The 12764-nt window shown below is 45.1% G+C and overlaps 1 protein-coding gene across 1 annotated transcript in view; it reads right to left on the reverse strand.

The window, feature by feature from the left end:
- The window catches only part of LOC148508430 (C-Jun-amino-terminal kinase-interacting protein 3-like), a 111352-nt gene that overhangs the window by 15523 nt on the left and 83065 nt on the right, over positions 1-12764 (reverse strand). The window contains exons 15-19 of the mRNA XM_088444545.1: positions 12231-12360; positions 7531-7617; positions 3933-3989; positions 2357-2504; positions 1599-1701 (exon numbers count right to left, since the gene is read on the reverse strand). Of these exons, the coding sequence (XP_088300671.1) occupies positions 1599-1701; positions 2357-2504; positions 3933-3989; positions 7531-7617; positions 12231-12360 (525 nt within the window). The remainder of the gene's footprint in view (positions 1-1598; positions 1702-2356; positions 2505-3932; positions 3990-7530; positions 7618-12230; positions 12361-12764) is intronic.

The following is a 12764-nucleotide window of genomic DNA, read 5'->3' on the forward strand; positions in this document are numbered from 1 at the left end:
AGAAAGCACCCCCATGAATAGGCCACTATATTAAATAGTACTTTCGTATGCTGTATGTTTGTTTCGTATGCTGTATGTTTGTTTCGTTTTGTGTTCTTATTTGTGATTGTTTGAATTAAAACAACTGTTATTTGAAAATAGCTTTTCACTATGACTATATTACTAGTGTACATACAGTATAGTGCAAGTAGTGTAGCTCACAAAATAGAGCTAGTAAAAACATTCTGAAATCATTTTAGTTTTCTTTACCTCAAATTAGTAATGTATGACTATTTTTACAAAGGAAACAAATTCAAAGTATTAATTTGTTGTACAGTGATATGAGCCGGATTCAGAGATGGACGCTGTTGAGCCTTTAGACACAGCAGCAATGCTAACATATGCTAATGCACCAGGAGGCGTCTGACAAAAGACACCTCCTGACAATATTGTAGATCCGGTGCTGCGTCTAAGGACCACAGCCGTTGCCCAGCTGTGAATTTGTGCATGTGACACAGCATCGGATCATCTGCGTGATCCTTGGCTGGCTGAGTGACCATGGGGTCACGCTGGCCAGTCATCGCAGATGTCCAAAAGAGGCCAGGAAATCTCCGTCTGCCGACGGAGATCCTGGCCTCGTCCCTCCCCCCAACGCGGTGACACGCCTCCATTTTGGAAAACGGAGGTCGTCCACGCCCCCGGACAGCAGCAGCCTGACAGTCTGCTGCTGCTCTGTGTCAGATCACACAGGACCAGTTCTGCACATGCGCAGATTCCTGGCTATCAGTAATCTGTGTTCAGCAGCGTGAGCCCCTAACTACAGATGTGTCCTCCCTTGTCTTTGATGCAGTCGCACCAAACAGCCCTTATTGGCGCGCCTGGTCCCGTAAGACTCTGCTAGCGCCGGATGTCTTTTTTTGCATGCTTTTTTCCGTAATTGCGTCTAAGTCGCAATACAATGAGAGTAGGACGCACCAGGAGACCGTGCTGATTAATTTGATATGTGACCCTTTTATATCTGTGTGCAACTGAGGGGTCTATTTACTAAGCAGTATTAGGAGACAGAGTGAAAAGTGATAAGAAAGTGATAAGGTGTCAGCCAATCAGCTCCCAACTGTCATTTTTCAAACACAGCCTGTGAGATGACAGTTGGGAGCTGATTGGCTGGCACCTTATCACTTTCTTATCACTTTTAACTCTGTCTTCTAACACTGCTTAGTAAATAGACCCCTGAGTCTCTCAATCAGCATACAAAGTGCTACGATGCAGTGGCCACAGCTTTTTTCCACACCAAGTTCTGTTTACAGTCCCAGGTGCACACAGATATACAAGTGTCACATATAACATTAATCACCACAGTGTACTGGGGCATCTTAGTCACATCGCATTGCGACTTAGATGCATTTTCAGCTCAATCACGCCAGGCATACCGCGCTGCATGGTGTACTGAGGCTAGGTGAGCAAGGACACATCTGTAGCGTTACACCCGTGTCAGAATCCTAGCAGCATCATTGTGAGTTTGATGTACTCACTGGTGACATTGTGAAAGTTAAACTCCTGTACCGAATCTGGGTGAATTTCTTGGTTTTTATGTATTTGTTTGTTTTGAATTTTTTTACCTCCCTTCCTGTGTCCCCAACCAGACGGTGGCCCCTCTACTGATGTTCTCATGGTCGTCTTCTGCTGAGACGTCCTGCTCTTCCACAGAATCCAGCCTGTACCCTGCAGAGAGACAACATTATCACAAGTCCACCCTCCAGGCAGTTTATGTAAAATAACTGTAACACCAATAATATTGCCATCTTTATTGCAACAATAAAATAAATTGACGAAGACACTGGGGTTAGGGGAGATGTTTTGACATAAATCGCCGCAATGTACGACTGCGCACATGTGGTACCCTCTAGATCGCAGATTTTCCTGTACATCTCTGTGGCATACAAGGAAAGAATGGCGATGTAGACGGACACGATCTGATGTTCCGGAGCGACCTACTGACTATTCCATGAAGAACATAAATTAGACATTTAGGGTATATATGTGAACCAAGATATAATGCTAGCTTGAGAGATCATGAAGTACACAACACGTCGTTATTGATTGTGAAACTACAATTTGTAGACTTACAACAGCCACATGTAGGGGTCGATTCAATTAGCCGCAAGACGGCTCTCACCACTAATAAGTGCGCCTATATGCTGCAATTAAGGTTGCTCTAAACTTAAGGCTTTCTGCAAGTGAATACTTTAGATTGACTCATGGTCTATCTTTGACCTCCAACTCCCCTCTGGGTGTTTCTAGGTGTTTCTAAGCCTAAATATTATACATGACTGATGCACATTTCAGCTAAAATTCAGAGCAAAGTAAAAAAACATACCTGGCACACTGGTCACACACAGGACATGTGTATTGGGAACCACAAACTGATCCATCACATGGTTTGAAGAGCTTGCATCTATGACCATGATCTCGCTGACAGAGTGGGTGCCAGAGCAGATCCACACTAAACTGGGGACGTTAGCACCCTGCAATGTAAAAAATAAAAAGAGGAAAATAGATGAGATCGGGGCCTCAATAAGAACCCTGTGCATTTGCAGGCGGTCACAGCAGTGACTGATGGAACTGAAAAGGACAAGGACACATTAGCGAGGTTATAGTCATAACAGGATTACGACATTTAAATTTGTTTTCCAAAACAACATAAATAAATACTATATTGGGCAGCACAGACGGTGTAATGGTTAGCATTACTGTCTCACAGCACTGAGGTCGTGGGTTTGAAACCCACTACAGCCTTAACTCCAAAAATATACTGCCAGGTTAATTGGCTCCCAACAAAAATTAACCCTAGTGTGTATGTGTGTGAGCATGTGATAGGGAATATAGGGGCAGGGACTGACGTGAGTGGCCAAATGTTCGCTGTAAAGCGCTGCGGAATATGTGTGCGCTATATAAATAACTGGTAATAAATAATAAATAAACATCGATCCAATAGATGAAGTTGCACTAGATTAGGGCCACCTCTTGAATTCCCCCAAAGGCATATGATGAAAGTAAGTAATATACGTGCAGTCTGGAAGGAATGGGATTGAAATGACGGCGGTTCAAATCCCGACAGCGGATGCCCGACAGGAGGAGATCCCGACTGGGGCAGATAAGTACCCTAACCCTCCCTTGTCCCCCCTAACCCTCTCTTGGTGGTGCCTAACCTCCCCCTCCTAGTGCATAACCCTAACCTCTTCTTACCACTCCCTAACCCTCCTGGGGCGGGGGGGGGAGGTGATTAACCTTAATCTTTCTCTGGGGGTGCCTAACCCTCCCCCTAGGGGAGCCTAACCCGAATCCCCCCCAAAAAACCTAACCCCACTAGACTCCCTAATCCTAACCCTCCCCCCCTGCAGCTAAAGCTAAGGGCTCCCCGGACTTACCTTAGTTTGGGCTGGCGTCCACAGTGTTCCGACGCCGGGATTAACATAGGCGTCGGTATTTCGACGCCTATGTTAAATCCCTTGCCGGGATTCCGCTGTGGGGATTTCTCTATTGCATTCTAGAAAGTAATAGTTATAATCTGATTGGTTTCTATGGGCAACACCTCCACGTGTCTGTTTTAGAATCTTTAGTAAATCTACTCCTGGGTATTAAACAAAAAAATAAAAAATACCATAAGAAAGTAGGAGTTTGACTCCATTAAATTACTTTTTACGGTCATCAAAGTACCTACTGTAGAGTCGCTGTCTGTGCTGGGATTTTTGAATCCTGGGGACAGCTAATTACTGATGGGCGTCAGAGTTAGCTAAAAATGCGTAAATCATCGCTCAACAGAAAAATGTTTCCCTGTATGTGGGAAGATGTTACACTTCTGGTTCTATACTAATAAATAACACTCATTAGCAGAATTTGTGTAAACAACACAGACAAATACCATAAAACAGACTTTGTGAAAGGCAATTTACATTTTCCTTGCTTTTGCTGCAGGAGTCTGTTGTGGATGTTCCAGTCGCACACCAGAGCTGTACAAAAGAAGACAAAAAGCTTAAACGTATGCAAGAAAATGAAAACCTTATTGGGCTCATGCAAGTGCCCAAATCTGTACAGATATACAGTGTATCCGGAAAGTATTCACAGCACTTCACTTTTTCCACATTTTGTTATGTTACAGCCTTATTCTAAAATGGAATAATTTAATTCATAAAACTTCTACACACAATACCCCATAATGACAACGTGTAAAAAGTTTTTTTTAGATTTTTGCAAATTTAATTAAAAAAAAACAAAAACAAAAAAAACCTACGTACATAAGTATTCACAGCCTTTGCTTAATACTTTGTTGATGCACCTTTGGCAGCAATTACAGCCTCAAGTCTTTTTGAATATGATGCCACAAGCTTGGCACACCTATCTTTGGGCAGTTTCGCCCATTCCTCTTTGCAGCACCTCTCAAGCTCCATCGGGTTGGATGGGAAGTGTCGGTGCACAGCCATTTACAGATCTCTCCAGAGTTATTCAATCGGATTCAAGTCTGGGCTCTGGCTGGGCCACTGGCTGGGTTTCCTCCAAACATAATGCCTGGCATTCATGCCAAAGAGTTCAATCTTTTGTTTCTCATGGTCTGAGAGTCCTACAGGTGCATTTTGGCAAACTCCAGGCAGGCTGCCATGTGCTTTTTACTGAGGAGAGGCTTCGTCTGGCCACTCTACCATACAGGAATGATTGGTGGATTGCTGCAGAGATGGTTGTCCTTCTGGAAGGTTCTCCTCTCTCCACAGAGGAATGCTGTAGTTCTGACAGAATGACCATCGGGTTCTTGGCCACCTCCCTGACTCGGGCCCTTCTCCCACGATCGCTCAGTTTAGACGGCCGGCCAACTCTAGGAAGAGTCCTGGTGGTTGCGAACGTCTTCCATTTACAGATGATGGAGGCCACTGTGCTCATTGTGACCTTCAAAGCAGCAGATATTTTTCTGTACCCTTCCCCAGATTTGTGCCTCGAGACAATCCTGTCTCGGAGGTCTACAGACAATTCCTTGGACTTCATGCTTGGTTTGTGCACTGACATGCACTGTCAAGTGTGGGACCTTATATAGACAGGTGGATGCCTTTCAAAATCATGTCCAATCAACTTAATTTACCACTGGTAGACTCCAATTAAGCTGTAGGAACATCTCAAGGATGATCAGTGGAAACAGGATGCGCCTAAGCTCAGTTTTTTATTAAATTAGCAAAAATCCCCAAAAACGTTTTACACATTGTCATTATAGGGTATTGTGGGTAGAATTTTGAGGACAAAAATGAATTTATTCCATTTTGAAATAAATCTGTAACATAACAAAATGTGGAAAAAGTGAAGCGCTGTGAATACTTTCCAGATGCACTGTAATTGTAAGTTTAACAAGGAAAACACAAAAAGCTGCAAGGACCAAGAACTATAAAGGGTAAATTTACTAAAGTTAGAGTTTTTAGAAGTGGAGATGTTGCCCATTTGGCAACCAATTAGATTCTAGCTATTATCTTCTAGAAGGTGCTAGTTAAAAGTAGAATCTGATTGGTTGCTATGGGCAACATGTCCCTTTCTAAAAACTCTCGCATTAGTAAATATACCCCTAAGAATCCACCCTATGAGGGCTTGTTGAGATTGAAGTGTGTCATATATGCCTTGTGGTCTGACTACAAGCAGCATGCTAAGAATACATTATACACTGGGATCATTGCTCTGTACAGATATCATTGAGTGCTAAGATCCACGGCTCCAGGGACGCTGCAAGCATGAATAGGTGCATTGGCACTGTGGTCAATTATCCACACGAGAGAAATAAAATCTCCATCTCATTCTAAGCATTCACCCCAAGGCGATGGTAACTGGTTAAAGTTATTTATAACAGGATATGCCGTATCAGATTACGGACAATGTACAGTGCTCATCTCCTGCCTTTGCCACAGTGCAGCATTAATAAAATGCAGGGGATGCCAGTGTTACCCGATATAGGACAGGCGCCCCTCAACCAGCATATAAATAGAAGGTGAAGCATTCCTAAGGAGAATGCTGTACAAACTCCTTTCTAGAAATTCTTAAGAAACATTACATATACTTTGTTTGCTACATAATCCAGTTGACCTGGAAATAATTCATAATTTAACAGTAGTGTAATTTTAACGTAGCCTATAATAATGAATGCAATTGAACGGTGCAGTTTATTTCATTAGAATAATGCAGTTTGATGATACAGTACATACTGATTCCATTGGTTTCCTTTACAGTGTAGAGGTCACTGTTGTAGTTGCCATATAAGAACTCATACATCTGCAGTACAAGTATTCATGCTATGGACTCCGCCATCTAGAAGAAGTTAGCCCTGTCTGTGCTGCATTACTTCAAGCATTAGTGCTGAAAGCCTGGTGCACTTCAAAGCCAATCACTATGGAGGTCTCCTTAGCACAGCTATCAGGCCTGGAATCACAGTTATCACTGCATCCCGCCATAAGAACCATAGAGATAAGATAGTTTCTTCTACACAGGTCACTTACTAGGCAATGGTGCCAGCTGCCCATGGTATTCATACAGTGTTTGGACAAAAGGCGGCACCTATTATGCGATTCTCGCCCTGCGTACATTCTCTCAGTTTTTCTCCTTTTTCCTTCATTGTGTGAATTTTTCTTCAGTTTTCCATTTTAGTTTGCAAACCGTGTACTAGACACTTAGGATTCGTTTTTTGTAGCAAAGGAATTGGCATAAAGTCGCAGAGTAAGAATAAGGGTCATTCGTATAGAACCTGTCTTTTGCTGGTTTCTCCTGGATTGTGTACTTTTTTTCCTTTTAGTTTGCTTATAGGACCTGATTCAGACATGTATGCAAACCTGATGGTTAGTGTACAAGTCCGATTGCTAGAGTACTGCACATTGACAGGTCTCTATCTGCAAGTTTGCTCACATTGAGGTAGATGTATGAAGCAGTGAAAAGAGTGGAGAAGTGCGCCACTGGAGAAGTGCCCCAGAGGAGAAGTGCGCCAGTGGAGAAGTGCCCCAGAGGAGAAGTACGCCAGTGGAGAAGTTGCCCATGGCAACCAATCAGCTCCTACCTATCATGTTTTAGAATGTACTTGATAAATGCAACCTCAAAGCTGATTGGTTGCCATGGGCAACTTCTTCGCTCTTTTCACTGCTTCATACATCTATCCCAATGTGCCCCTAAGCACGAAAAATGGGGAGTGTCACCGTTTTCCGGGAGTTCCAAAGCCGAAGGTCTGCGTCCTCAACACTGTCTTCCTGGCCCCGTCTGAGAAGTTCTGGCGTCCAGTCTGAGTGAGTATAGGCTTGCTCAGGTGGCTGCGACACTCCGATATGTGATGCTGTCAGGGGGCGTCTTATCCTCAGACGCTTCTGCAGCATTAGAATATTTTCTCATCGTTACTGCGTCCAAAGACAGTACTACAACTCTGAATCAGGCCCCCAGTGTACTAGGTACTCAGGAATGGTGTTTTGGCGTGGTTATGTAGTAAAGTCCAGGGCTATTTGGCATGATAAGAGGATAGGTGCATGTGGAAAAACAGTCATTTACCTTTGTGCATGGGTCTTTTTGATCCAATAGACGAAGCTGGACTAACACAGGGACACCTCTAACCTCGCTCCCAGCTTGCATTTCACCCTAAAGCAGAAGATAACAGTAATTTAGCCTGACAAGTTGGGCTGAGATGATTAAAAGCTTTGAACTAATTTTACAGAGTAACCTAAACGAGCTCTATAAAGATGATCACATGCAAGATGGAAGCTGCAAGACTACATATAAAAGATAAAAACTAGTTCAGCTATATTATCATCATTGGTCTAATTGTTTAACTTGTATAATTGTACATTGTATAACTTTTTTTACTTACTGCAGTCCCCAGATTGTAGATGTAATGTGTCACCTCAGATCTCATTTTTTAATTAGTAAAATCTCTCAGAAGACTTTCTTTAATGAGAAATGCTACAATTGAGGGCACTGAAGAAATAACTATTTTTTCATCTCTCTTCCCCCATGTTGCCATCTCCCTGCCCTCCTTCTCCCCTCTTTCTCTCTGCCACGTCTCTCTCTCTCTCTTTCTCCTCATCTCTACCCCTGTAACCTTTTACCTCTCCATTCCCGGTCTCTTCTTTCCCCTGCCACTTCCTCTGTTCCCCCCACCCCATTGCAGCACTGGAGTCAGCTGTGCAGTGAGGAGGGATCAGGCATCAGCTGTGCGGGGAGGAGGGATCAGGCATCAGCTGTGCAGGGAGGAGGGATCAGGCATCAGCTGTGCGGGGAGGAGGGATCAGGCATCAGCTGTGCGGGGAGGAGGGATCAGGCATCAGCTGTGCGGGGAGGAGGGATCAGGCATCAGCTGTGCGGGGAGGAGGGATCAGGCATCAGCTGTGCAGTGAGGAGGGATCAGGCATCAGCTGTGCGGGGAGGAGGGATCAGGCATCAGCTGTGCGGGGAGGAGGGATCAGGCATCAGCTGTGCGGGGAGGAGGGATCAGGCATCAGCTGTGCAGTGAGGAGGGATCAGGCATCAGCTGTGCGGGGAGGAGGGATCAGGCATCAGCTGTGCAGGGAGGAGGGATCAGGCATCAGCTGTGCAGGGAGGAGGGATCAGGCATCAGCTGTGCGGGGAGGAGGGATCAGGCATCAGCTGTGCAGGGAGGAGGGATCAGGCATCAGCTGTGCGGGGAGGAGGGATCAGGCATCAGCTGTGCGGGGAGGAGGGATCAGGCATCAGCTGTGCGGGGAGGAGGGATCAGGCATCAGCTGTGCGGGGAGGAGGGATCAGGCATCAGCTGTGCAGTGAGGAGGGATCGGGCATCAGCTGTGCGGGGAGGAGGGATCAGGCATCAGCTGTGCGGGGAGGAGGGATCAGGCATCAGCTGTGCAGTGAGGAGGGATCAGGCATCAGCTGTGCGGGGAGGAGGGATCGGGCATCAGCTGTGCAGGGAGGAGGGATCGGGCATCAGCTGTGCAGGGAGGAGGGATCAGGCATCAGCTGTGCGGGGAGGAGGGATCGGGCATCAGCTGTGCAGGGAGGAGGGATCGGGCATCAGCTGTGCAGGGAGGAGGGATCGGGCATCAGCTGTGCGGGGAGGAGGGATCAGGCATCAGCTGTGCGGGGAGGAGGGATCAGGCATCAGCTGTGCGGGGAGGAGGGATCAGGCATCAGCTGTGCAGGGAGGAGGGATCAGGCATCAGCTGTGCGGGGAGGAGGGATCAGGCATCAGCTGTGCAGTGAGGAGGGATCAGGCATCAGCTGTGCGGGGAGGAGGGATCGGGCATCAGCTGTGCAGGGAGGAGGGATCGGGCATCAGCTGTGCAGGGAGGAGGGATCAGGCATCAGCTGTGCAGGGAGGAGGGATCAGGCATCAGCTGTGCAGGGAGGAGGGATCAGGCATCAGCTGTGCAGGGAGGAGGGATCAGGCATCAGCTGTGCGGGGAGGAGGGATCAGGCATCAGCTGTGCAGTGAGGAGGGATCAGGCATCAGCTGTGCGGGGAGGAGGGATCGGGCATCAGCTGTGCAGGGAGGAGGGATCGGGCATCAGCTGTGCAGGGAGGAGGGATCGGGCATCAGCTGTGCAGGGAGGAGGGATCGGGCATCAGCTGTGCAGGGAGGAGGGATCGGGCATCAGCTGTGCAGGGAGGAGGGATCGGGCATCAGCTGTGCAGGGAGGAGGGATCGGGCATCAGCTGTGCAGGGAGGAGGGATCGGGCATCAGCTGTGCAGGGAGGAGGGATCGGGCATCAGCTGTGCAGGGGGGAGGGATCGGGCATCAGCTGTGCAGGGAGGAGGGATCGGGCATCAGGGGTCAGTGGTGGCAATAGGAGCGCTCCGGCTCACACTGCGCATGATGGAGATGGGACAACATTTAGAATTATATTATAGATTTACCAATATTTGCCCTCCAAACAGGGATAATGTAGGGAGATATCAAACCCAGATGATTCTTACAGAGATGGTTATGCAGATAGAGAAGGGCCCACTCATGTTGAAAGTTGGAGTATCCAAACTAGAGTACAAGAAGGACATTTTTCATTGGTTGTTCTTAGTATCACAGTAGCCACACTGTTCATGGCAGCTAACATGACTATTATTATACTCGTTGTTATGCTGACCACTCAAGTGACTATCCAATAATACAATAAAGAATAGACGGGTGGGTGAAAATAGATCTTATACAATAAACCATAGGTGGACAAATCAATCAGTAATTGCTCGGAATAGGTGTAAACCTTTCATCCAGAAGGATCAGACTGGAGCGGTTTGAAATTTCAATGTATTTTTATTGAAGGATTATGATTTTTTTGTTGGTATTAAGGCAGTACAGTGCTGGGCAGTGCGGAGAACAGAGCACATATAAAAAGTATATGGTACAAAGCGGAGATTGAGAAGGCAGAGGTTGGACCAGTATGAGTAGTATATTTGGGAGCAGGGGAAGCTCCATTATACAGAGATGGGGTTGAAGGGTGGGGGAAGTTTGATGAGACACAGTAGGGAATTCCAAAGGGGGATAATAGCACAGGAAAAATCTTGTAGAGTGAGCAGTGGTTATTAGCAAAGAATCAGGGTGCAGGTGATATAGAGATCTTAGGTAACGTGTGGTGGGCTATTAACTGGAGAGGCCTGAGAAATATAAAGGGCTGGTGTTGTCATGGGGGGGGGGGGGGGGTGATTGGAATTGGGTTTTGGAGAACATGGGGAGCCAGTGTTGGGTTTATCAGAGTGGGGAGGCAGGTGTGGAGGGATACAATTAAATTCTATTGACGAGTGTCCTACATTGTGCAGTGCCCACTATAGAAATGTACTTCAGCTCTGTCAGATCACATGTGTAATGTGTGGGAATTACAGTACTTTGTTTTTGCTTTTATTCCAACTCTACACAGGCTACAGTGAGCCCTAATCTGTCCTACTCTTCTCCATCAAATAGGAAATCAGATCTCCTCCCTCAGTATCTCTGATTTCCTATCAACTCTTAATAGTGTCATTTTTTTTATTTCGGATCCAAATACAATTAATTGAATATATTAAATATAGATTACTGCACTTATATAACTACAGTCAATGTGAAGACTGGCACATTCTCACATTCTTGAATTTCGGTTTGATGTTGTATTTACAGTATATAGTTACTATACAGCTATTGCTTTCTGTTATCAACCACCTCAGATAGAGGTGCTCACTTTCTTCATCACAATATAGCACAATAAAATATCAGAAGAGATATCGAGTAACTGGCTCAATATTTCAGGATTTAGCAAAAAGATCCAAACAAGAGAAATCAGTTAGTAAAGTCACTGGAAGTTGCCCGCTATCAGCACCTATATGTGTGATCCGTATAGACAAATACTGTATCACTCAGGCCCAGCTGCAAATGAGCATAAGAAACATGATTGGATGTATGAGAGTGCACCATAAATATCCAATCCATTACCATCCACTGATCACAGGATCCAGTTGCTTGGGTTGGGTATCTGTCCAATATTGCCACCTACTTGTATGGCACTCGCCTCTGCTCAGTTTCAGTCATTTCTGGGGATTTTAACTACAAAAACTAGTGTAAATAGGAAATTAACCTGTCACAACCATAACTTCTTTTGGATAGCATCAGTTCTGAAAAGGTCATGAAACTTTTAGAGAAATATATTTGTCACTTTTATTCAAGACAACCTCTGTACTAAGCTTAGTGGGCCTAACTTCCCAAGTAGACTGTGGAAGGTCATTAAAATTATTCTACTGTGTAAGTCTTCACACGACAGTTACACTTGTGCATAATTGAACTGGTAAGATCTTGATAGTGTCTCAAGAAAACTTAGAAACAAATTTATTTATTTAATTTTTTCGACATAATTAGTTTCTATTGAAACTGCTCCACCGTACAACATGCCACCGCTGGTATATAACCAATGCTGTGTACATCATATTGCTATGGAAATTGCTCAGTTGATGTCCATCACTGTAATGTTGTATATACACAATTTACTGAAAATGATCCACCAAACTTCACATAAATAAAATAATAGACACTCAATAGAATAGAGCTTATGTTATAGTGGTGTAAAATATGACGGAATATCAAACTGAGGCAACAGTCTATATAATTGATACACATTATAACCAAAACTACATTTACAGTACTTACTACAGACTACCTGTAGGCCTTTTAGTACTGAACAGTACAACATTACAGTATATACCACTTACTCTGATAATAGATATTTGTGACTCAGAAGTGATCCCTGCACTTTCTACCTACCCTGTTCCTGATAGCAGGAGGTAAGCTCCAGCCGTGAAGTTGCGCTCTCCCATGCTCTTTCCAGATGTGGGAACGAATCTGACGGTAATGTTCATGCTTCTTCCCCCGTAATGGTACCACCTCTGCATCACTAATAACAAACACATAAGGCTAAACACAAGCATTGCTTTCTTTAATCACAGCAATCCAATCAAGTCTGATGGTCTCCTGGAGAAGGCACAATGGGTTTGCTGTATCAAGCTGGGCAAATAGTGGAGAAAAGGACAAGTGGAAAAAAGTTAGCCATAGCAACACTCAGCTTCAACCTATCATTTTGTAGAATGTTCTTGATAAATGTCACCTTAAAGCTGATTGGTAGCTATGGGCAACTTCTCCACTGGTTCATTTTTCCACTTTTTTCACTGCTTGATACATCAACCACAATGTTTCTAGTGTGATTAGTTTGTGGATATCTCTCATTCTGTAATGTACTGTACACTCCTCTGTCCAGGAGGGGTTTACCGCTAGGCAACATCGGCATCTGCCTAGGGCCCT

Source organism: Taudactylus pleione, unplaced genomic scaffold, assembly GCF_031769625.1.
Source record: "Taudactylus pleione unplaced genomic scaffold, aTauple2 ptg000366l, whole genome shotgun sequence".
Taxonomy (NCBI): Eukaryota; Metazoa; Chordata; class Amphibia; order Anura; family Myobatrachidae; genus Taudactylus; species Taudactylus pleione.